The 27335-nt window shown below is 39.5% G+C and overlaps 1 protein-coding gene across 3 annotated transcripts in view; it reads right to left on the reverse strand.

Moving 5' to 3' along the window:
- The window catches only part of ADAMTSL1 (ADAMTS like 1), a 1022249-nt gene that overhangs the window by 74857 nt on the left and 920057 nt on the right, over positions 1-27335 (reverse strand). For all 3 annotated transcript variants that reach the window (XM_040417238.1, XM_040417239.1, XM_040417240.1), the window contains 3 exons: positions 25800-25929; positions 6035-6245; positions 760-939 (listed from right to left, as the gene is read on the reverse strand). In XM_040417238.1, the coding sequence (XP_040273172.1) occupies positions 760-939; positions 6035-6245; positions 25800-25929 (521 nt within the window). The remainder of the gene's footprint in view (positions 1-759; positions 940-6034; positions 6246-25799; positions 25930-27335) is intronic.

Here is a 27335-nt window from a genome sequence, read left to right on the forward strand (position 1 = left end):
CTCTGCACTTTGATTGACAGGGCCAGGTGTGCTGACGTTTTCACTGCCTGGCTCTGGTGCAGATCTAGTGCATGGGAGACCCGACCATGTGTCACAATTGCGCCACAATTGTTAAAAGGTGCGCACCTCTTAATAACTGTGGCACATCTCATGCCAGTGAAGGACAAATTAAGATTGGTGTACCCAATGCAGGTCTTAATAGATATCCCTCGTTGTCTGTAATCCTATATAATGCCATAATCTATAGAAGATTGAGCCATCTCTACCATATTTTGAAGAACTAGTCCATTAATTTTGATACTTTACTGTTGTAACCAATTTTAGACACATGAAGTGGCGTACCTACCATAGAGGCAGACCATGTGACTGAAATGGGGCCTGGGGAGGGGGGGGGGGGCAGCACCGAAGTGTTTCTCCCATAACACATACTGTAAATTCACTGTATTTTCTATCACCCATCACTAGGGAGAGCTCAGTCCATAGAGATTCTACAGTTCTCATTGATTTTAATAGAAACTGTATTAATTCCTATGCATTGAGCTCCCTCTAGTGGTGGCGGCAGACTGCCAGTTTAGTAATATATTATATGATGGTGTAAATATATTGACAAATATGGTGTTCAGGATAAGCATTATATTTATGAAGCACCTGTGACTTTTTATTATGTTTCTCTATTAAAAATGTCTTCCTCTTAGTAAAAATTTTTTACATTTTTGAGCAACAATAATAATAGTAATAATTATAAGAGTTGAGATATACCTGAGACCACTTAGTCAAATGCCACTCTGGTGGGCAATCTTCATTCTCGCACATTTCTTGAGATGTTGGCTTTGGCGATGAACAAAATGTTTCTGGCAGTTCCAGGACGCTGCCATCTGAAAGTCTTTGCTTGCAGAGAACATCACGAATATGTACACCTCCCCCACAAGACTGTGTGCACTGGGAATAAGTGAAGGTTTAGTTATACATAATGGTCTAAGTTCATTCCCAAAATTATCTCAGTATAATACTTTTTTATGCACCTTTATGTAAATTTGAACTTACAACTGTACAGTATCTTCATGTTGAATGGTACAAATTATTAATACAATCCAAGCTTAAGACCCATTTAATTTACATTAAAATTGACTAGTTGGTTGATCTATTGTTCAGACCTAACCAATATGTAAGTACAAGGAGTGAAGCAAGGCCATATTAAATATAAGAAAGACAACACAGGATGTGATTGAGTTACATATAAATGATTCCATTCCTCTAACAAGATGTTTATTTGAAGTGAGTGCTTAGTTTTGGCAGTTGACAAAGTGACAATATTTGTGGTCTGTAGCACAGGAAAAACCAGGGGGTACAGCCACACAAGGTGGATTTTCCACAGCACAGTGAAATCCGTGGTGGATATCAGCAGCATAATTATACATGCTATGGATTTAAAATCTGCACTGCAGGTCAATTTATGTGTAGATTTTTTACAGCATATAGATGAGATTTCTTAAAACCTCATTTACTTTGCTATTACTGTAAAATGCTGTGGATCTGCCGTACACAATCTGCAATGGCAAACCTGCAGCATACATGTTATGTGGAACCAATGTATCAATCGACAGATTTGGTTGTGGGCTTCGCCTAAGGGCGTTGTCCTGGCAGTCCCCTGGTTTTAACCCTTTAACCCCTGTTCAGGGATCTGGACTTCACTGCAGGGGAACCATCAGGCTGGTATCTATTGTAGTAGTCTCCGCATGACAGTTCAGAGGGGTCAGGCAAAATCATAGTCATGGATAGGCCGAGGTCAGGGCAGGCAGAGTATGTGACAGACAGTAAATGGTCTGAACTCAGGGCAGGCAGCAAAGAGTTGAGATGGAGTTCAGGCACATGTCAGGCAGCGGAGGGTCACAATCCAGAAGGGCAGAAAGTTAGTTCACAGGCATACAACACAACATACACCTTTCCAGGTTACCGGAACACTAAAAATATATTGCTCAGGCAGCCCCCCACAGGGGAAAGTGTCTTAAATACCCCAAAGTAGCCAGCTATAGGCTGGAACAGATTAGGGTTCACGCTGGCCCTTTAAGCGCCAGAGGGAGAGTGAGTTTGCCTCATGGGCACAGGAACCGCAGCTTGTGTGTAGGGACAGTGCAACCCTGGCAGCCGGGTCTACTGGGAAGGGGAGAGCAGAGGATGGTTCTATGGCGCCGAGATACAGAAACCCAGGACCAGTGAGTGATGCATTGGTGACCACGGGCCGTTGCTGTAACATTATGGTACTAGCAGACAAAAGTACAAAAAAGCAGGAGCACTGAATGAGACGAGAGCATGAACACCGCAGTCTACCACAGGGAAACTCCAGGCTATACAGGTGGGCTAACTAAAACTGAAGATTTAAGGGTATGATAAGTTATATGACCAGGCATACTGTAAGAGTGAGTCAGATCTTTGAAGTACACATGCTGAATTCCAAAATTAGTATTTTAATCAAAGGTAAATGTCATTAAGACTACAGTTGGCTCTTGGGACATAGGAGTAGGTTAATTGCAATATTGCACTAAACACTGGAATTCATCAGATTTTTACAATAAGTGCTTGGCACAGGAAGGCCATTTTTTCAGAATCTTTAGACATTTTAAATAAGGGGTGGTCACACTGTAGTTGTAAAAAATCGAATCATACATCATTCACTTTGTCTTCCATACCTTAGGGTTAACGATACACAACATTAGTATTTGAATGATTCAGGGCCTAAGCTAGTTTAAACAAATTTATGAGTTAGTTACAACATATTCATATTTGTAATTGTCTAAAAAAACTTGCTATCTACTCAACCTTGAAATAAGTTAGCAGCTTGCGCTGAAAGAGTTAACTCTTTTTTTTCTATTTTGTGTACCTTTTTGGCAGAGTGGCTCCCCCTATAAAAATCTGCTGAAAAGAAGTTAGGCTCTTTTGCTGGCATGGCCCCCAAAACCAGGCATCTTTAAATAAATACAGCTTTAAATTTATACTGCTTCTTCTTTATCATCTTGAAGGATATAAGCCTTGATTATAATAAACTCATCTGCCAAAAAATTGGAGACTTTTAAATGCATCCAGGCTTCTTCTCTCCCCCTTTTCCCAATTTATCCACTACTTTTACTACAATTTTAGAACTTCACTTAAAGTTCTTTGTAGTAAAATCTGTTAAAATGTGATCCTTCAACTGTGATTTTAGGGTAAAATGGAGAAGGATGTTACACATGTTAAATCATTTTTTTAAGTAACAGATTAATAGAGTATACATAGTAAAGTTAGTTATGAAAGCGCAATCTAATGATAGATAATGAGAAAGGATGCCATTATATGATACGGTATCTCCATCTTAGAACAGAATTCTGAGAAACAGAAGTTTGAGAATTTGATATTTTTTTTAGAAATTATTTAGACATAATGTACAGTCGTGGCCAAAAGTTTTGAGAATTACATAAATATTGGAAATTGGAGAAGTTGCTGCTTAAGTTTTTATAATAGCAATTTGCATATACTCCAGAATGTTATGAAGAGTGATCAGATGAATTGCATAGTCCTTCTTTGCCATTAAAATTAACTTAATCCCAAAAAAAAACTTTCCACTGCATTTCATTGCTGTCATTAAAGGACCTGCTGAGATCATTTCAGTAATCGTCTTGTTAACTCAGGTGAGAATGTTGACGAGCACAAGGCTGGAGATCATTATGTCAGGCTGATTGGGTTAAAATGGCAGACTTGACATGTTAAAAGGAGGGTGATGCTTGAAATCATTGTTCTTCCATTGTTAACCATGGTGACCTGCAAAGAAACGCGTGCAACCATCATTGCGTTGCATAAAAATGGCTTCACAGGCAAGGATATTGTGGCTACTAATATTGCACCTCAATTTATAGGATCATCAAGAACTTCAAGGAAAGAGGTTCAATTCTTGTTAAGAAGGCTTCAGGGCGGCCAAGAAAGTCCAGCAAGCGCCAGGATCGTCTCCTAAAGAGGATTCAGTTGCGGGATCGGAGTGCCACCAGTGCAGAGCTTGCTCAGGAATGGCAGCAGGCAGGTGTGAGCGCATCTGCACACACAGTGAGGCGAAGACTTTTGGAAGATGGCCTGGTGTCAAGAAGGGCAGCAAAGAAGCCACTTCTCTCCAAAAAAAACATCAGGGACAGATTAATCTTCTGCAGAAAGTTTGGTGAATGGACTGCTGAGGACTGGGGCAAAGTCATATTCTCCGATGAAGCCTCTTTTCGATAGTTTGGGGCATCTGGAAAAAGGCTTGTCCGGAGAAGAAAAGGTGAGTGCTACCATCAGTCCTGTGTCATGCCAACAGTAAAGCATCCTGAGACCATTCATGTGTGGGGTTGCTTCTCATCCAAGGGAGTGGGCTCACTCACAATTTTGCCTCAAAACACAGCCATGAATAAAGAATGGTACCAAAACACCCTCCAACAGCAACTTCTTCCAACAATCCAACAACAGTTTGGTGAAGAAAAATGCATTTTCCAGCACGATGGAGCACCGTGCCATAAGGCAAAAGTGATAACTAAGTGGCTCGGGGACCAAAACGTTGACATTTTGGGTCCATAGCCTGGAAACTCCCCAGATCTTAATCCCATTGAGAACTTGTGGTCAATCCTCAAGAGGCGGGTGGACAAACAAAAACCCACTAATTCTGACAAACTCCAAGAAGTGATTATGAAAGAATGGGTTGCTATCAGTCAGGAATTGGCCCAGAAGTTGATTGAGAGCATGCCCAGTCGGATTGCAGAGGTCCTGAAAAAGAAGGGCCAACACTGCAAATACTGACTCTTTGCATAATTGTCATGTAATTGTCAATAAAAGCCTTTGAAACGTATGAAGTGCGTGTAATTATATTTCACTACATCACAGAAACAACTGAAACAAAGATCTAAAAGCAGTTTAGCAGCAAACTTTGTGAAAACTAAGATTTGTGTCATTCTCAAAACTTTTGGCCACGACTGTACATTTTAACAAGAAAAAAACTATCAAACCCAACGTTTCACTAAAAAACCGACACTAGATATAGTTTTTCTGGTGGTTCGGGCTGCCTACAGTTGCAGTTAGAATAACTTTGCTTTTTAGCACTTTTTGATATCATGAGTTTTCTATATCCATCTCATCACATCTGGACAACATGATGTGCGACTTTAGATATGACTCCAAAAAAGGCCTCCTGCACACGACCATATGGCTTTTTCAGTATTTTGCGGTCTGTTTTTGAATGGATCCGTCGTTCCGTTTTTGTTTCAGTAGTGTTTCTGCTTCAGTTCCATTTTTCTGTTTGGTTTCCTTTTTTGATCCGTTTTTTGGCGGATCGCAAATGGAAACAGAAGCATACAATAATGTTTAAACAGTAAGTACATAAAAAAATTGGACTGGGCATGAAATTTTCAATAGATGGTTCCGCAAAAACGGAACGGATACGTAAGACATACGGATGCATTCCGTTTTTTTTGCAGATCCATTGACTTAAATAGAGCCACGGATCGGTATTTGCGGGCAATAATAGGACATGTTCTATGTTTTAACGGAACAGAAATACGGAAACGGAAGACATACGTCTTTCCGTTTTTTTTTTTGCGGATCCATTGAAATAAATGGTTCCGTATAAGGTCCGTATACGGAACGCAAAAAACGGAACGTAAACGAAAGTGTGCAGGAGGCCTAAATCTGTTACCTTGCTGTGCCAACATAAAAAAGCATTATAAGATATCAAAGAGTCTAAAGAAATGCATACTATACTTGTATTTACATCAAATAGGCTAATGCTAGTAAGGCTATGCTAATAAGTATTCATACCTACAATGTCAATTCTGGCTGAGGAAATGAAGAAAAATATTTCTAACCATCATCAAGCAATATCTTCACCTCACTAAAATTGATTCTTCTAAAATTCAAAAAATTTTTCCCCTACACATAGCCTTAAAATGAAAATCAATGCAACTGAGTAGGCATTTTGGAAATCAGGTTTATCGCAGACTTTCATCATGATAATAAATGTTACTAATAAGCTCTTTAGCCTTACCGGCTTCCATTCTGCAGGATACCATGCTGGCGGGCAGTCAAAGCGATTACAGGCCTGCACCAAGGTTGGTTTAGGTTGTTTGCAGAAGTCATCTCCTAAGACCACCGTTTCATTTGTCTCTCGTGACAGGAGATGAGAGCAAAATACATCTCTCGTTTGTAATCCCACTCCGCAAGTCAAGCTGCATGAGCTCCAGTTTCCAATTTCCCATCTGGAAGAAAAGAGAAAGAAATCATCACAATCAAATGTTGCTAATTGAATGTTTTCCCTAATGATAATTTAGGATATCTTGATGCTTAATAGAGTAAATCTTATTATATCCTTTTGTATACTATAGCATGCTTATCTATTTTTTTTTATTGAATGATGCAATTTAGAGGTTACAGAGGGGACAGTTTCCCTATCAATACAGAAGGGACTTCATTTCTGTAAAAGATGAAAGACTACTGTATCTGCGTGAGGAAGCTGTCATGGTTTATTCATGAAATTTATTTTAAATGGGCCTGCATGCCTTTCAAGAAAAATATTATATTACAAGTCAAAAATTGAGATAGTTGTCATGTGGGAGTTGTTTTGACTTCCTCTGGTTCTACACTGAAGTATAACAAATTGAGTCTGATGAACATATGTCTTTTCAAACTTTATTAACTATAACTCAGACTTTTTACAACTTGGTCAAAAGAAAACATCTGTGATCAAACAATCATATTTCCCAACATATCTTTCTTCTTCCTATCTCAAAATGCTATTCACTTCAATAGGAGCATGGCTGCAGTAACCAGCTCTGCCCACTATACAGTAGAGAGAGCAGAGGAGTTCCACATTGGAGCTACTGCACAGATGAACGGTGGGGGTGCTGGGTGTCCGACCCCCACCCATCAGATATTAATGGCCTATCCTGAGGTTTAGACATCAATATAAAACTTCTGTAAAATCCCTTTAAATCAATGACATCGCTTACAAGCAACATAATATGTAATAATAGATTTTTCAAAAACAGAGAGCCGCAATGATAATAGAAATGGTCAGCTTTAAAGAAAGACTCTGATTTGAAATAATGAAACTAATGAGTTTAATGCTGCTCCACACTAATCTAAATGTTACACTATATATCAGCGTCCTTTTAAACTACACCCAATTAGAAGACAATTTGTTGATTGACTCCCATGAAATAACAAAAAAATTGGGCAAGGAAACAGATTTATAATACAACCCAGTAGTCATGATTTTCATGTCTAATTTTTATCACTGCAACTTAGACATTCCACATCAATGAAAAATGCTTTATAGAATAATCATATCCTGCCTTATAACCCATAGTTTGCCTAAGTGTCATATTTGGGGGGGGGGGGGGGGGGGTTCCATGATGGGGAGGATATGCTAAAAATTAACTGCATTTATGCCTATTAATCTCTCACATATGTGCGTACTGGTGAATTTAGCACTACTTTCTTGACACTATTCATTTGGATGACTAGGAACATGTGTAGAGAATAAGTAAACATCAGGACTAAAGTGGAGGAAATTGCAACCAATTGTACAAATGGATTAGAGTAATTCACAATATAATTGTGAAGAGTTGACAGTGTGTCCTGAAATGTATAATGAAATAAAGATAACGGCAGTAAAAAAAGCAAAGCTGTGATCTCATGGTTCAATGTAGATTATTAGGTAATGGAGCAGTGATGGGTTAGTGCATTGTAAATGGAGATTTTTAAGATAAAGAGTACCATTTATATCTCCAGTTCCCATCCCCAGAGGCTAGTTACAATTCATTGTGCAGAAATTTATTCTGTCATAGAATCGCACTAAAAGGAGATCCATGTCTTGTTGGGAAACTTCACTGAATGCACCTATACAAAGGTTGTGGGGGTGGGCAAGATGATCCACAAATGGTGAAATTTAATGAATGACCTATGCTATTGCGGAAACAGAACATACTTTCAGTAAATGTAAGAAAAAAAATCATGTACTATAGCAGTCACATACCCTATGCCATTAAAATCATGCAATGGGGCAATTCTTGTATTGCAATTGTATGCAGTTTATGCAGCAGCACATTTATGTGGGTTACTGTTGGGGTCCAAAATCTGGAACCTAAAACTTGGACCCACTGTGGTGCCAGGATGAAGGCAAAATATGAGAGTAGTGAAGGAAAGGAATATTTGTTAATTAGGACTGGTTATAGCACTCAATAAACAATGGCGGGCCTAGACTTTGGTACAGTAATGGGTCCCAAAAGGTCACTTTCTTATGGGATGATTCACAGATAACCCAACAGACGGTACTGATAATATATCCTTCTTGAATACCGGTTAAGATTTCCCATACAGATATGTCCTGTCTAGTTGAAGGTGGCCCTTCAACATCATTTACTCTGCTCTCCTCAAGAAACCAAGATACCAGTAGGAACAATGTGATCTAAAAGAAGTACGAATGAAGAGCCATCAGCTATAGTGTATAATACTAAACCAGTGGAATAAAGCACAATTTTTTTTTTAGCAGTGTATCATAATGTTGGAATACGTACTACTAGTGGGTCAGACATTCTCTGACACATGTATAACTACTAACCTGCCTGCGTGCCTATGCTGATTGTAGTTTACCAATGCTGCTTTCTAATGATAAAGGTAAAAAGACGGTCAACTGTGCTTTTCAGGAGTGTCCTGAGAGCACCGAGGGGACGCCACATTTTTTTAAATTTTATTTTAGCTATTAAAGACTTCTACTTCATCCCGGAGCCCCGATGCCATCATTTTGGGGACAAAGAAGCCTTATCTACAATCTTAAAGCGACCTTGGTGGGTGAGGCTGTGGTATAGGTGTCTTGATTTTATCCTATATCCACCTCCCTGGTAAAGTAAGTCCATTATCATTGCATTATGTCCATTAGCGAGCACAAATTGTGAATGAGCAGGAGACACAGATACATGTACATGTGTGTGTTTGTATATGCATCATTTTTATACCCTTCAATGTCTATTACTTTTGTTCACCAATAGCTACATTCCTCAGTACCTTTCATCTTCATTGGCTCTGTGGCGCCCCCTCGGTGCTCTCAGGACACTCCTGAAAAGCACAGTTGACCGTCTTTTTACCCTAATCTATTTAACAGTTCACTGGTGTGTACTGATTCCTTTTTAGGTTTGGGGAGCTGTCTACGTTCCTATTATATCCACCACTTCCATCTTTGATTACCACCTTCCGGTGTTATCCCTTGGCGCCTCATATTCCCCTTTGCCCCTCTCCTTCCCAAATTCCCCCTATCCCTAATATCCTTTCAGTCAACTCCCTTTTCTATTTTTTCTTCTAATGATAAAAACAGACGTCATTAATAAGCAAAGAAATGTGGATATAGTTAACCACATGTAATAAAATATGGGAGCACATCCTTTTCTTTGTTTTTATCTGGATCACACATTGCATGGATACTGTTCCAGGCAGTTGAAACAAGAAGACATACTGTACATGAGTGTTTTAGGTTCTAGGTCTGTGCTGCAGCTGTGTGTTCTGCACAATGTTCCAGCTTATTATGAACTGACCTTCCCATTTTACAAACTAATCTGTAACATGCTGCATGATGGTTTAACAAAAGAGAAGCAAAACTCCAGTTCTCCTGTAAAACCAAGCAATGGTATCACATCATTGAAAATACAAATTATATTGATCATAACCTGTTCTCAAAAGGGAATTTGGATGCTTGGGCAAGAACTACATGTAAATATAATACAAGAGTTTAGAACAATTCCTTTGGAATACTATAAATCCATACAATGATTTGTCTTTTCATCTTCCTTCTTTTTGTAGTACAGAAATCTGCATGGATGACGTACACTATCTTTTCATCCATACAGCATTACTTATTACAGTAGGTCACTGTGGGGAGAATCAAATTTGCTTGATAAAGTCACAATTTATATAACATAATTGTAATGGTTTCAAATATATTAATCTTTAAGCTCCTAATGATTTTATGAATAAGGGACAGTTTGTGTATTTTACTACAGGCATAATACAGTGGTCCTTCAAGTTACAATGGCTTTAGGATACAATTGGAGAAATGATCAAGCCCCCTACAATTAAATTATGGTGGCAAAACGGCATTGCCTCATTTTGTGGAAAGATTTGTGCCATTGCCATTCTCAGTCACGCTCGACAATTTTGTTAAAAGTGGACAGGGCCTGATCAGGAAGGTGTGGGCTAACAATCCCAACACATTTACCATAACTTAGATCAATTTTCAGGTGCAAGTAATCCCTGAAACCTACTCCAGCTCCTAGGTTGTGCCTCTTAATAACTTTATTGCATCTGACATCATCGCAAACTACATCAAAACGGGCATTACAAATGCCAGTATTGATAAATTTCCTCTATTATTTTCAGATGATGTGAAGGTGAAATTAGATTCAGGAGTGAGAGGTTGACCTATTTTATTTAAAGAACATGGATTAATCAAAGTTTGATCTTAGCAAAACATGTTTGTGGAAATGTATAATGGCACACACAAGGAGATTTATGAGGAACTCAACAGAAGAGTCCTTGATGCTCATCAGACTGGAAAAGGTTACATCTCTAAAGAGTTTGGACTCTACCAACCCAAAGTCAGACAGATTGTGTACAAATGAATGATACTCAAGACCATTATTGCGCCCCCCAGGAGTGGTCAACCAACAAGAGCAAAGCAAGCATGCAATCGTCACAAGCATGAGGTCACAAAGGGATGCAAGGTAACCTCTAAGAAAAGAAAGGACTTTCTCACATTAGCAAATGTTTATGAGTCCACCATCAGGAGGACACTGAACAACAATGGTGTGCATTGCAGGACTGCAAGGAGAAAGCCACTGCTCTTTAAAAAGAACATTGCTGCCTGTCTGTAGTTTGCTAAAGATTACCTAGACAAGCCAGAGGAATACTGCAACAATGTTTTGTGGATGGATGAGACCAAAATAGAACTTTTTGGCTTAAATGAGAAGCCATATTTTCAGCTTCTTAGCTGTCTTACATTTAGGCCATTTTCTACGCCTAAAATAGGCATAGAAAATGATGAATGAGATGGGCCTGCCAGCCCGTCCCCTTCCCCGCCCATGCCACGCCCACTATTTTTAGACCTGGCGTGAGCGGGGAAAAGTTGTATATTGCGGCACAACTAACCTGTGTGCAGTAATCTGCGCCAGAAATACATTATACGTTTTAGAATGGCTAAGTCAAAGTCCTGACCTTAATCCAATAGAAATGTTGTGGAAGGACCTGAATCATTTGGTTTATGGGAGGAAACTCACCAACATAACAGAATTGAGGCTGTTTTGTACGAAGGAATGGGTTAAAATCCCTCCAAGCTAATGTGCAGGACTAATCAACAATTACTGGAGATGTTTAGTTGCAGTTCTTTGCGGCACAAGGAAGTCACTCACAAAAATGAGATATTGGATAATTTTTCTCAATAAATAAAAGACCAAGCCTAATTTTTTGACTCATTTGACTGTCTTTCTCTAATTTTGGGCCTTGTGTGAAAATCTGATGTAGGTTTAGGTTAAATTTATGCAGAAATATAGAAAATTCTGAAGGGTTCACAAACTTTCAAGCACCACTTTTTATGTACTACCCTTTACCTGTGCCAGGGTGAGCTGATCTTTTAGACCCCAGATGAGGGCAGCTTCATATTAGTATTCTGATATAATGTGTGTACTGTACAGGAACCTGAAGAAGCTCCTGTTCTCACCATAGAAAGCAATTACATCTTCCAGCAACTGTTTCTGATTGTTATATGAAAGGACAATATGTATCTGTATTATTTAGCAGCTTATTCTTCCTTAATCTTAATTTTGGGCACTACAGACATTTCCATTTGTTGATTATAATTTATATCGATTTTTTTTTTGATCTCTTATCTAATCAACCATTTACCCAGTAAAATACAGTATTTTGCAGTTTCATGAATGTGTGCTTCCATAGGGCTATAAACGCAGCCTTGATTGTACAGTGTACAAAGCTGATAAGTACGCTTGAGAGAATCCACCTTCGTATCAAAGATTCGAAGTTGAATCATTCAAATACTTTGATTTTAATGCTGTTGCCGTACAGCATTAAAATGTATTGGCTCCGTGAACCCAATGTTCTTTTCACTCGAAGTCGCGCCACACGTCAGCTAATTCCTACCATATCTGCGTATCGTAAAACAATTTAAAATAGCAATCCGAACTGGGCTTTGGTACCTCGGTACCAGCCAGTACCAAAGCCCAGTTCAGATTGCTATTTTATATTGTTTTGCAAAATGCAGATATGAATACAATAGGAATCACCGAAGTCTTGTGCGACTTCGGGCAAAAATGAACTTTGGCTCCATAGAGCCAATACATTTTACTGCATAACAGCATTAAAATTGACGTATTTGAATGGATCGATTTTGGATCTATGATCCGAAGGTCGATTCGTTCAAGTCTACTGATAAGCATAATTTACCAGTGTAACAAAGTGCAGGGGCTTATATTATTTTTATCATAATTTAAAAAACAAACAAACAAAAAAACAATCATAATTCCAGGTTATTTGCGAATATATTGGAAACGAACCAAAGGAATAAAAACTCTTCCCTGCCAATCCTTCATACAACCAAATTTACTGGATGACTGGTTTTGTAAAGCTCACAGCAATCTCCTTTATTCTAGTTCTAGTCATTGAGCTCCCTGTTTTCTACTTCTTGGCAAAATCTGCAGGAAATAGTAAGTAGTGGATTTTATTTAGCTTGTGCTTTGAAAATCTTCCAAGTTTCATTGCACAAAAAAAAAAAAAAAAGAACAATGTCATTATTCCGGCACAAGCTGCTGAAGTTGAATAGTTGTACTATTTTTTGCAGTGATGTAAAAATAAAGATACCATTGGCTACTACTGGTAGAAACCTGTAGTAACTCTAAAATGTGGTTTGTCAAAGGAATTCCAAACGTTGACCCTCAGCATTGATATGGTCAATTTTATCTGATTTGAGATGTTAAATATTTCTATTTTTAAGGAATTTGTATTTTTTTTCCTCTCAATTGTCCCAAAAAGAAAAAAAGAATGTAAAAATGTGAAAATCTACTTGGTTAAGGACTACAGAAGACATGAAGCTGTTAAATTGTAGTGGGCAAAGATTCTGATTTTTTTTTTATAACAAGCACTATCCTGCAGTAACAGTGTTGCGGTTAAGCTGGTTAAATTTGAGGCTGAACATGGAGCCAGAGGCTGATCTACTGTCAAAATGTGACTTTTAACCAACAGTAAGGACATTGTGTATGGAAACCAATTGCCAAAGTATAATAAGACAAAATTCTTTAGGCAAGTGGAAAAACAATTAAAGAGAAGGAGCTGTCTGAAAAATTTGGACCGTGCACAGTGACTTATTAATGTTGTCACGCTCAGCTTGGGGCTGATTTGTGACCATGCACTAGTGTATAGCCTTAAATAAAGAATTAATAGTATAAGAGATTTACATAATTAAATAATGATTAATGCCACACAGAAACCTCCGACTAAATGCCATAAGTATCTCATTAACTCTATTACAGAGCTCATAAAGCTGGAATGGTTGGTTATTTAGTCAGGTGGCAGGACAGATTGTTCACGTGGATAGTAAAGACCTCTAGTGTGCAGATTCAGAGGGGCTGTGCAGTGAGTTAATAAGATATAGTATTGAAAGTATCCTCATAATACAATGAACTTACAAAATACAGACCACTCTATTTGAGTTGCGATCCCCATTTTGCCCTGCCCTCACATTGCCACAAGATTTCAGCGTTCACTGATGCAGAATTATGTCCAGTCTGCTGACCATGTGTTGCCGCTCCCTGTTGCTCTGCCCCGTTAAAGCTTGCTAATCAGTTATTCAAACTGGCTACTTTGTACTGGTGTGTTGACTGGTGTGTTCTGTCTAAGAGGGCAAAGTATCCAGGGGTGAACTGGGAACTTAAAGTGGCCCAGGAAAAAACTCAAAGTGATCCCCATGTTGTAGGCAGGTCTAAATTCATGGAAGGCAGTGCAACACAATAAGATGGGATCAACGAATGTAGGCAGGGTCAGAGCAGCATAAAAAACTGCTTTAGCAGAACCAAGCTGCCCTTCTGTGGCGGTCAGGACCAGTTGCTATGTTTATCCGTCTCCCCCAGCTGTCTCTAAATTAGCAGGGGGGCTTAGGAGGTGAGATGCAGACCACAGCAACAAGCCATCCCTACCTTCAAAATTCTGGCTTGACTGCCCATAGCAATGACCAGTATAGTCCCCAAGTCGCATGCTTGCGAGGTGGACAAGGAAAGAAAACAAAAAAACGGAGTCTTGTTCCAAGCAGCTGTCTGTGGTGCTGGCCACGGGCCACTTACAGTCTCACATGGAGGGGATTTGCCTGGTTACATCACCCTCCATTAGCAGCCATTTTATGGACAAGACCTTTGTGTGGACCGCACAAATGGCTTATCCAACAAGAGGGCATAACTTATGAAATATAGAAAATGGTGCGTTTCAACAATGTCTATATTAGAGTGCCATATAGTCATCTTACGAACGCATTAGTCAACAGTAACCCCTTTAAATTTATCACTGTCCTCAGAATGAGGATACAATTGAATACTGCAGCAGGGCGTGGGAGCCCATAGATCCCTGCCCCACTATTCACCCTCATAGGCCACAGGCTGCTATTTAAGGCAATGTCCTGACCTCGTATGACATATACACAACTGTGCCTTTTGCCATTACCTTTATTTGAAGTATCTGGTGTCACTTACCCTAAACTATTTTGTCAAATGTCTTGAAGAAAAAGGAGGGCTTCGAAATACTTAAAATGTGTAAACCACATGGATTCCAAACATGTTTCTTTGGAAAATTATCTTAATATTCTTTTGCAAGACTAAAGTTCTCACTATAAAGTAATTGTGGAACAAATACATACAGTTGAGGCAAACAATATATATTGTAAACAGGGGCGTAACAACCGCAGTCACAGAGGGTGGAGGGGGCCTGCTGCGCTCACATGTAATGCGGCCCGGCATTTTCATGCCGGGCCCCGTCAGAGCGCTCATCTCACCTGCATGATATGCACTTCTCCAGTCTCTAGGCCTCCAGCATCAGGCCCCGACACTGCCACACTAAAACTAGTCACAAATTAAGCAGGTGGTTAGGCTCCACCCAGCTGCTTAATGTGTGACTAGTTTTATTGTGGCAGCGCCGGAGCTGTGGGCAGTCGGGGACATTACAAGGGATTGTGGGAGGCACCACTGGGGACATTACTGGGGGACACTACTAGGAACATTACTGGGGGCAGTGGGGGACACTACTGGGTACATTACTGTGGGCAGTGGGGGACACTACTGGGGACATTAGTGGGGCAGTGGGGGATACTACTAGGGGCTGTGGGAGGCACTTCTGGGGCTGTGGGGGACACAACTGGGGCAGTAGGGGACACTACTGGGGACATTATTGGGGGGCAGTGGTGAACACTACTAGGGGCTGTGGGGGCACTACTGGGGACATTACTGAGGGCAGTGGGGGACACTGCTGGGGGGCAGTGAGAGACATTACTGGGGGCATTACTGGGCGATCAGGGACCAGGGGTGTGACAACTGCGGACACAGAGGGTGCGACTTGGCACGGCGTGGGGGAGGGGTCCTGATCCAAAGGTTGCCATGTGGCCCATAGCACTCTAGTTACGCCACTGATTGTAAATTCTTTAAAAAAATATGTGCAATAGAGGGACTGCCAGTTTCAACAGAACATATAAGCTTTGTTAGGACAGATATTTTATAAAATTTCTATGACTGTACAATTCACCTGAATGGGCCTTGCAGAAATCCATGTGATTGTGGACAAAACAACTCATTTTAAATGTATGGAACTGATTTTCCGTCACATAAATGTCTGTGACAACCCTTAAGGTCCTCTCATACGGGTTGGTGCTAGGCCACTAACCAATATTCAAGTCAATTGTTGCTTGTTTAATGGGCCTTTCACATTGACCAATGCCAAATGAATGATGCACATGTGATCGGTATTACAACTGTCCTTCCCCTATTCACTTTGCATATTGTTGGCAGCACATCTCCTTTCACACATGGCTGTGTGCTGACAACAAACAAGGATATTAGGTGCATGAAAGCTCTATTCATGAATTCAGTAAAAAAAAATAAGACATTGCATCATTTTCAGAAATTGTCCAATGTATGAAAACGGTGATATATTCTTCAGTGTTTTAGTTATATGCCGAATTGAGACATAAAAGAAACCAGGCTTGAGCCACAACTCAACTTGCCTGACGTATGTGCAAAATTATTTAAAAAATCTCATAACTTTCTTTGAACTTCTTTTCTTTTTTAAGTGCAGATGCCAGGCAGCATACAAAGACCGGTCCTTGTTTGGATTTCAAACAATCAATCTGTTGATTGCAGACTTGCCTTAAGGATCTCACATGCATACCAGTGTACTAGGGCCATTTCCCTTCCCTCATCATTTCATCTTAAGCTATGTATCTGGAAATCTGTGCAAACACCAAGCCAAGTTCTATTGCTGTGACATAATCCTACTGTTAAAATGATGCAGCATGTATAACCATGGGGGCTGGGGTCACTTACAGATCTGCAGGTATTTGCAGCCCAATTTTCAATTTAATGTTATAGAAATAAAAGGACAGCAGCGACACTGGGTAATGGAACAATGAAAATGGCAGGACGGTCCGCTACTTACTGCATACCCTGGTTCTGTATTATGCTCCACAGAGTGTACTTGAGACATAGGCCCAGATTTACTAAAGTGTCTGAGCCAAAAAGCTGTCTAAAAAAGTGGCACAAAATGGTAAATCTAGGGGTGGAGCTTAACGGAAAACGGGTGGAGCTTTGTGGGGTGGGGCCTAACATGCACAATTTTGCACCAAAACTTCGGCACAATATTGCCGTGGGAATCTTTCTCAAAGTAAGCCAATCAATAGTTGCTACAGAGTCAGAGAAAATTGCCTATCCCTGCACCAAATGTATCATCCAGCCTGAGCCCCTGTGATAAATCTGCTCCAGGTCTATACATCTATACAGCCTGACTAAGCTTATGTCATCTATACGATTAGTAAATTGGGCCATAGTAAAAATTCATAAAAGGTTACAATTAAAGGGATTGTCTCACTTCAGCAAATGGTATTTATGATGTCGACAAAGTTAATACAAGACACTAATGTATTTTGATTTTCCATATTGTTTCCTTTACTGGCTGCGTTCACTTTTCCATACACTGCTGACATCCAGAGGTTCTGACCACTCTGCAATCCACCAGCAGTGGCCATGCTTGCACACTATAGGAAAAAGCTGTCTGGTGGCCCGGACAATGGATAGGCTAGTTATATGATAATGTCCGGACCACCATTTAATAAGATATGCGTCATATGCTCAGAAATGGCAGATGGACATATGTGAATTTGGCTACTTCTGTGAATATACATGGCTATTTCTCCAAATATACACAAATATGCCAACTTGAAAACTGACATTTCCGAAATATATACCTGTAAGAGCAAAATGTATATCATTAGTCCTCAGCTGGCCAACTGACTTTTGGTTGGGAAATTTTAGACCAGCCAAAGCTGAAATTAAAATCTCACTGCCACAAAAATAGTGGCATAAAAAAGTAGCAAATTATGGCGTACACCATATTTGCGGCACAATTTGATCTTCTCACCACGTTTCTAAAGTGGTGAGAAAAGTGAGGCTTAATGGGAGAGGCTGGGCTTCACAAGGTCCGCCAAATTTACTGTAAATTACACCAAAAACTGCCATAAGTTCTAGCTGAAGTCTACGCCAGCCCCTAGCTGGCGTAGTCTTCAGTATCTGGCACACAGGCTGGACAGACAGAGATGCACATCTTACTACACTGCAGGGAGATCTAGACTGGGAACGCCAGTCTTGATAAATCTCCATCAATGTGTTTTTCTTTCACTACTGGGATTCCTAGTGATTGGCTATAATCTTCAAGGTAACCCAGCAGCAAGTATAATTTTCCATGCTGCACCATTGCAGGCGATATGAAGCACGACACAGTTCTCACTGAAATCAACTGGCTGTCCATGTAATGCATAGTCTTTAAGGTCCACCCGAATGAGGGGCTGTTTTAGCCAGGGCTGTGGAGTCGGAGTCGGAGTCGAGGAGTCGGGGGAAATTTTGGGTACCTGGAGTCGGAGTCGGCAAACAATGCACCGACTCCGACTCCGACTCCTACTAAATTTAGATTGGAATAAAAAAAAAAAAGCAAGTTTAAATGTCCCAATTCACAAAAAGTTATAATTAATGACTTCTCTACTGTAAGAATAAAGACCAATGCATGCAGTTCCTCACGTAACCGCAAAACAAACACGTTAAGTGACAGTGAAGAAGCATGCTTTTCATGTGCTTCACTATATGGCACGCAACGCACAATTAGGAGCTGCAATACTTATACTTTCCATAGTGTTGTGTTCTGCTTTTACAGGGAACGCAGCGTCCATGTGTAACCTAGCCTCTCACTGATAAGGGATTAAATAAATATGTTTTTTTGCAGGACTAGAGAGTGAGACACTTGTATAAGTGAAGGGAATGGAGGGCCAATAGTTCAAGACTGAAGCTGTAAACCATTGGAAAAACTGCTGTCATTAAGCTAAGGCTATAAAAACTTGTAAACTCCGATTGTTAGCTTAAACTTTAAACATGACTATGGGATTCTCCTAGGAAAATCATGTTTTAGAATAAATGCCCCTTCCTGGATCCTCCCACTGCCCTATCTTCAGCAGCAGATAAGCACACAAAGGAGAAAGCAGCAGATAATACAGAGGAGTCGGAGTCGGGGAGTCGGAGTTGGAGTCGGAAGTACATAAAACTGAGGAGTCGGAGTCGGAACATTTATCTACCGACTCCACAGCCCTGGTTTTAGCCTCTAGCCAGGTTGATGGATGACAGTTCTAAATGGTGGATTCTGAATATTTTTAATGCAACATTTTAAAATGGGTTTTGGAAACCACACAATCCCATTAAACATTACTAGGGTGGTTGATGTTGGAATTACACTACGTTATTTTAGATGAAAAAAACTGTTGGTTTTAGGTCAGAAAGATCCTTTGAGGGAAATTTGATTATAAGCTACTCTATTGCAAGGAGCAATAGGAACACATACGTCCTAAAAACAGCTTTGGGCACTGTCCTTCCGGTATAAAATCAGTTTGGAGATAGATTTTGCAGTGACTTTGGAAATGTTGGCACTCCCCGTCAATATTATTTCTAAAAGGTGCATTAAATACCCTCTTCCTGCTGTTTATTAATTATGTTCTCCTAAAAGTCTGAGCTCCATAAAAAGAAAAACAAACGTAATTGTATAAAGTACAGAAGAAAGAAGAAAGCAGCCATCTGGCTTCTATTTCTTACTTTATTTCCCCATCCCCTCATACATCTCAGAAATTCTTTTCACACAGTAACCCACGCTGAGTGATTGAGCTGCTGCGGTCTTCTATTTCTGTACAGGGCAGATGATAGTTTATACCGTACACCACAACCGAAATCCTGCTCCAATTGAAGCAATGTTTTCAAATGGCCATATTTGCTGAATAATGATTTTCTTAAAATTTTTGAAAGAGGTTATTGTGTGGAAAAAAACAGGTTATACTATTTAAAAAAGCATTTATAATGTATATTTTTTATTACTATAGTCAGTGTATTGGGGAAAATTGATAACATCCCTTTAAAATATGTATTCCTGTTGATATGCAATTACCTCTGGGCTAGGACACTGCTAACAGGAAGCAAACAGCAATCTGGCAGTACTGTGGTAAACCAACATCATTTTAATAAAACCCTGGTATGTGCCTCATGGAGCTCTTTATAAATAGTGTCAGGTTCCTTCCAAATTCTGTTTTCCAACTGGTAGAAGGCTGATTCCTTAAAGGTAATCTGCTTCATTCCACATGCAGTCCTACTGTATCTATGGACAGCATAGCATAGAGCAGGAACAGCTGACTAGATTGATACATACTTAAGACGCTCCTGACCATAAGACGCCCCCAAGGTTTAGACAAGAGAAAATTAGAAAATAAGTATTTTATACTAAGTAAAACATCCCTGGTAGTTTAATGAAGTGGAGGAGTTAATGTCAGTAACTTTAAAGGCTATGTACACCTTCGGGGGCAATTTTTTTTTATGATTGCATTTTACTCATATTGGACTAAATTTTTTTTAAATTTGTCTTTATTATAAATATTGAGCCGTTCTGTCACAAAGTGTTAACTCGTTGTCTAGCTGTGTAAATGGTACTTTCACTTTCACTTTGTGCCGGTCATCTAATAACCCTTATCTCTAAGTTACTAAAAGGTCATAAACATTTATTTAAGCCACAGTAAGAATTGATTTAAGATTTATTTAAGATACAGTAAGAATTGAGCTTGAATGATTGTTTATATAGTCAGAGATCAGAGATAAGGAGCCGTCAGCTCCCTGTCTGATGAAGTAGAGAGAAAATTCAGATCCTCCTACCAGATACACTCAAAGCTGTGCAGGGAAAGTGGCTCAACATTTTTAATAAAGACCAATTAAAAAATAATTTTAGCTCCAAATGAGTACAATGCAATAATAATAATTTAAAAAATTGCCGCCAAAGGTGTACATAGCCTTTAACCCCTTCAGGACTGGTCTTTAAACATGTCCGGCGGGTTTCTGCTATTTTAAACAGCAGAGACCCACGGCACATGTATGCGATCAGCCATAAGGCTGATCGCATACATTTTCCCCTTCAGATGCCGTGGTCAAATGTGACCATGGCATCTGAGCAGTGTGGAAGCGGAAGCTGCGCGCTTCTGCTCTGGTAACAGCATTCCCCGGCTGAGATCGGGGAACCTGTTACATTGCTAAAATAGCCCGAAGCCTCAAGCAGAAGTGTTCAATGATGGCTATATAGCCATCAATGAACACAATGGGCAATCTAATGATTGCCAGTTATTGTCACCCAAAGTGACTTAAAAAAAGAAAAAAAAAAGGAAAAAAAAGTTTTTACAAATATAAAATAAAAAATAAAAAATGAAATCAAATCACCCCCTTTCCTTAAAATAAAAATACTTAACCAATAAAAAAGTAAACATCATGGGCATCGCCAATACATTTAAAATATAACAAAATTAATGGCATACGGCAAATGGCGTAAAGGGAAAAAAATAAAACCAGCCAATTCGCCATTTTTTGTCACTTCAACTCTCCAATAATTTTTTTTATAAAAAGTGATCAAAAATTGGTATCACTGAAAAGTACAGATCGTCCCGCAAAAAATGAGCCCGTACACATAACTACAAAAAAGTTTTAGGGGTCTGAATATGGTGATACATTTTTTTCTCTCAAAGATTTTAATTTTTTTTTCAGTATTAAAACGCAAGAACAATTATACAAGTGTGGTAACGTTGTAACCGTACTGGAGAATAAAGATAACACGTCAATTTTACCGCATAGTATACGGTGTAAAAAGAAAACAAATAAAAACCTTTGTCAGAATTGCGTTTTTCCCCATTTCTACCCCACTACATAGTATGCAACCGTAAATGGTGCCATTAAAAAGCACAAATTGTCCCGCAAAAAATAAGCCCTCATAAGGCTATGTGAATGGAAAAATAAAAAAGTTAGGACTATGGGAAGGCGGAGAGTGAAAAACGAAAACGCAAAAATGGAAAATCGCAGGATCCTCTAAGGGTTAATAATTTATGTAGAGGTGGATAATAGTTTACAGTCAGCTCCTGTTAAACTTGGTGTCATCTTCTGACTATTGACACAAACAGCAATAGCGCATGTGGACATATGATAGGAGTAAATGTGTCTCCTATATTGCTCTGTATTGTCTTGCCATGCATGTTCTGCTTTTTTATTTATGTTTTACGTTTTTGAAAGTATTTTTTACTTTCTTCATGGCCATGATATTATACAAATACACACGCACAGTTCTGCAGCACACACACGATACACACCGCTCTGCTTCTTGCATTATAGACACAATAGATACACACAGTACTGCTACATGCACAGCAGATACACAAACCACTGCTGCGTGTACAGTAGAAACACACATATTTCTGCTGTGTGCACTTACACAGATCATCCTGCAGGCATACTACACAATATGATCTTTAATAAACATCAGAAGTTACTGTGTACAGTACAGAACAGTACCCACTGTTAAGTCTTTTTCTTCTTCCTGGTCTGGCTCCTCCCCCAGGTGATATCTTCAAAGATCCTCAAGTTAGTCAGAGCTTTCATCTCCTTCTTTACTGCCTGAGAACCTTCAGCATAGGGAGAGCTCTGTTTCTCCCCGTCCTGCATGCACTGATCACACAAATTGGTGGAAAAGTGTGCATAAGCACAGCTCTGTCATTGATCTGGCAAAGCACTGTATGAGCGCTCCGCTGCATTAGTAAGGAAACAGTTGGGGAGAGTCTGGCACTGCTGGACCAACCTGACTGCGGATTCTAAGATATAGGCACTTTTTAGGAAGATTTCTTCTTGCTAAAACTTCCATCTTATAATGCAAAAACATGGTAGTTTCATGGGAAAAGATTCAGCACATTTTATTTATTTAATTCCCTGCCTCTTCTATGCTTAGGAGTCCAGTGGGTGGTCCTATTCAGTGATGGGCAGCTATCTGTGTATAAGTGTGTAGATAGAAATGACTGTAAATCACTGATTAGCACCACCCATTGGAGTCCTAAGCATTGAAAGAGTAGGGATTTTGATGAATAAAATGCAAGTTTCATTGAATATTTTCCCATAAAAGTATACATAAATCTGCTCAGCTCCACCTGCTCGATAACATACTGCCTGCAGATCAGATATCCTGGTCAAGGTGACAGGTTCCCTTTAACCCTTTCTCTGCCAAGGACATATTTCATAGGTCCTGGCAGGATGGCACTTCAATAACAAGGATATATCTCATATGTTCTTGCTAATGATGGCTGGATCTCGGCCTTTGATCACAGGTCTTGTTTTAAAGCTGACAATATAAGCTTGGAAACAAAACGGGGATTGCAGTGCTAGCTACAATACAACCCAAGATACACTAGAAAAAATCCAGCAGCAGGCTCAGGATAAAATCCAATTTCTTTATTTCTTCATTATAAAATCCATACGCTGACCAGACAGGCAAGGTCTACGCGTTTCGACTGTATGTCTTAATCATGACCACATGGCAATGATTATACGAACAGTCGAAATGCGTAGACCTTGCCTGTCTGGTCAGCCTATGTATTTTATAATGAAGTAATAAAGAAACTGGATTTTATCCTAAGCCTGCTACTGGATTTTTTCTACTGTTCTGATTGATTCCTGGTCCAGGATCCATGCACGGCGAAGGAGGATGGTGGGTGAGCTGAAATCCCCTTTTTATATATCCAAAGATACACCTCTTAGAATTGGGTCCCAGTGAAAGCAGCATATACCTACTTCTTTCACTCCAAACCGGTTTTCTAAAGGTTGTATTTCTGGCTTTAGGGTTGCTATGATTGCCATCCTTGTTCTGTTTTGAAGATTGTTAGCGTTAAAACATAGTTCTTCAAATCTCTAGCTGCTACACAGACTGAGATATTCCAAATTAGAGCACAAAATAGAGACATACGTGATCTTATCCAGCAGGAATGTGGAGGAGCAGAGGAGGGCAAGCTAAAAGACTGCTCTTCGATTGTCACATGTGGGTTTTTATTTTTTTTACAAAAAAGATGTGAGAAGATGATCACTTACTTATCCAATCACCCCCAATTAGACCATTTATTGGTGCCATGACCCAGATGTTTATCAGCATCTGGATCATAGCACGAAACAGATTGCACCAAACACTCACACCACCAACTCACAAACATCAATAAAGTTACATTTTACACTTTCCCTATCCTGTCCATACATGATCTATACAGTAAAATATGCAGACTGCTGCTCTGGCGATAACTGTTAAATGCTACAGTAATAGTGATAATAATTATCAGGCGATATTTCTGATAAGTCTATATCAGCCTTAAACGACCACAGTGCTTTGCTGACAAACTTCAATGCACAGCCTTGCAGATTCCAGATATTATAATCTTCCTTCTATCTCTCTCTGTCACTGGGACTCAGGCATAGTCCTTAGAAGGAGGTATATGTAGGTCTTCTCTCTTCCTCAGTTAGCACTAGACTCTCTATTGACTAGGGGCAGACTCAGGCCCATCTCCTAGCAACCTACAGGGGCTAAGTCGAGGTTGTTAATCCTGACCTTTCCGTGCAATACTAATGAGTAGGCAAATACAACAAATCAAAACATTTCAATGAATCAAATAAAAGTATAACAATCAACCCTTTGCAGTTATCCTGTTCTGAGGTATTGCAACTGCACCTCTACAAAAAAATTATTCAAAGATCGGCCTTGACCAAACATAAATACAGGGTGGGCCATTTATATGGATACACCTTAATAAAATGGGAATGGTTGGTGATATTAACTTCCTGTTTGTGACACATTAGTATATGTGAGGGGGGAAACTTTTCAAGATGGGTGGTGACCATGGTGGCCATTTTGAAGTCGGCCATTTTGAATCCAACTTTTGTTTTTTCAATAGGAAGAGGGTCATTTGACACATCAAACTTATTGGGAATTTCACAAGAAAAACAATGGTGTGCTTGGTTTTAACGTAACTTTATTCTTTCTTGAGCTATTTACAAGTTTTTGACCACTTACAAAATGTGTTCAATGTGCTGCCCATTGTGTTGGATTGTCAATGCAACCCTTTTCTCCCACTCTTCACACACTGATAGCAACACCGCAGGAGAAATGCTAGCACAGGCTTCCAGTATCCGTAGTTTCAGGTGCTGCACATCTCGTATCATCTGAAGGCAATCGTCTATGCTGTGAAGATACGAGATGTGCAGCACCTGAAACTACGGATACTGGAAGCCTGTGCTAGCATTTCTCCTGCGGTGTTGCTATCAGTGTGTGAAGAGTGGGAGAAGAGGGTTGCATTGACAATCCAACACAATGGGCAGCACATTGAACACATATTATAAGTGGTCAGAAACTTGTAAATAACTCATGAAAGAATAAAGTTACGTTAAAACCAAGCACACCATTGTTTTGCTTGTGAAATTCCCAATACGTTTCATGTGTCACATGACCCTCTTCCTATTGAAAAAACAAAAGTTGGATTCAAAATGGCCGCCATGGTCACAACCCATCTTGAAAAGTCTCCCCCCTCACATATACTAATGTGCCACAAACAGGAAGTTAATATCACCAACCATTCCCATTTTATTAAGGTGTATCCATATAAATGGCCTACCCTGTACTTTGTTTTGCAAGAAAAAATTTGTGTGAAGTTAAAAAATGATTAAGATTCAGTTAAACATTGAGCCAAAATAGTACTCTAAAAACATTTTAAACAATAAAAAGATGTGGCGTAGTGGGCAACCATTAGTCACTCATTGAAATAGTATGAAATGTGCATTTAACCGAATGGCTACTCATGTAATAAATGGGCCGAAAAAGCCAACCAGAGTGAGAACCACAGCTTGTTCCAAATGAGGGACTCCACCTCTGCCTGACACTCTTATGCCCTAATAAGCCATACAGAATGCGGTTGTCAAAAGAGAAAATCCCTTTAATACTATATAAAGGAAAAAAAATCTATGTTTCTATAACCAATTCCTGGAGATCGCCTACGGGCTGCAATTGTTTCTATGGTACTTTAATCAAGAGAAAATACACAATATATTTTTCGGAATTGTGCTGCAAGTATATTTCAACAGTCTTACCTTGGGGGGCATGCCTCCATATTGCATGACTTTAAGAGCGGTGGAGGACGTCTGCTGGCCACACACAGGCTTTCAATCGCTGTTGAACTAGTTTGTTTGTTCAAGCAGACCACTACAGCTTCTTGCATACCTGAAGAAAAATACAGAAACTTAAACTATTGTACAGTGTGAGACAGAAAACTTTCATAAGCCAAAAAACAGTTATTCAGTAGTCTCAATTAAACAAAAAATAGAAAAGTTTGCCAAAAACCATTAACTGCAAATTAAGAGCACTCAGGAAATTTGAAGACAAGGGGGGAGTGCTGACAAGGAACACAGCAAAACACAAGACTGCCACAGCTAAATCTGCATCAGTCCTGCCATGGCACAAAATAAATGATCCCCGTTGTGTGGGATAGGGAGTAGAAAATAAAAGGGAGAGTGTAAGTTTCTATATTTCACCTAATTTTGGCAGTCAATGCTCATAAACCAAAGCCAAGCTGAACTCAAAGGAAGCACGCTTGTGCCAACAATCCTCTAAAAACGTCACCAGATTTCATAGTGAACCAATATCTAACAAGGTTGTTTAATGTAGGATGCAGTGTGTGCCTTTAAAAGAACGGGGGGAAAAAAAACGTTTTCACATTTATAGGTTTGGTTTTAATCAGCAGGATATTTACTTACTTGAAGGGGGAGTTGGGACCAATACGTTTTTACATTGGCTGGGGTGCTACTATATTCCTTTCAACATTCAGCCAGAGATGAAAATCTGCTTTTGAATCATGTGTGTATTCAGGTGACGGAGCCTCATGTAGGTATGTTGGATGCTTTGTGAGTGTTGGACAAATCTCATTAACTCTAGATATTCTACACTTAAATATACCGTACATACTATAGCATGGAGGGCCAACACCTCCAGCTGTTCCTGGACCACAACTCACATCATCTGCGGCCTCTTGATCTGGCATGTAGTGTGGAAATTATAGTCCAACAATAGTTGAAGGGTACATGTTGACAACACACAGTAAATACACACAGACTGTGGTCACTTTTATTTCTGGCAATGGGCATAAAAGGGAACATTTATCAGCAGCATTTGATGCATATCAAATTCCCAAGAACTCCTCAGCTTGGCTTCCTTTTTGCACTGTGTGAATCTTTAAGAAATCTGGGAGGTTTTCAACTGTTCTACAAGCAAAAAGACATTAGTAAGATTTGTCTGTATTGTGAATGGTGTCTTTGTCATCCACAGACAAATTAGTATGTGGCTAGTGAAACAGAATATATGCTTGCTGCTCTTTTGTTCAACACACTATTTATGATGCTGATGATGTGACCACCCATGGGGTTCAGGAGGTTTAATCAAAGCACTTTACCAGAACCGACAAATTTAGACTCCATAGGAGTTTGTAGTTAGTTGCTGTAAAAAGGACAACTACTTTAATCATCGCATGTAGATGACTGAAAGAAAAGCATCCAAAAAGGATTAAAGTCCAATAGAAAATAAATGGAAGCAATGCAATATCTTTTTCATCATTAAAATTGCCATCACAAGAC

Source organism: Bufo bufo, chromosome 2, assembly GCF_905171765.1.
Source record: "Bufo bufo chromosome 2, aBufBuf1.1, whole genome shotgun sequence".
Classification (NCBI taxonomy): Eukaryota; Metazoa; Chordata; class Amphibia; order Anura; family Bufonidae; genus Bufo; species Bufo bufo.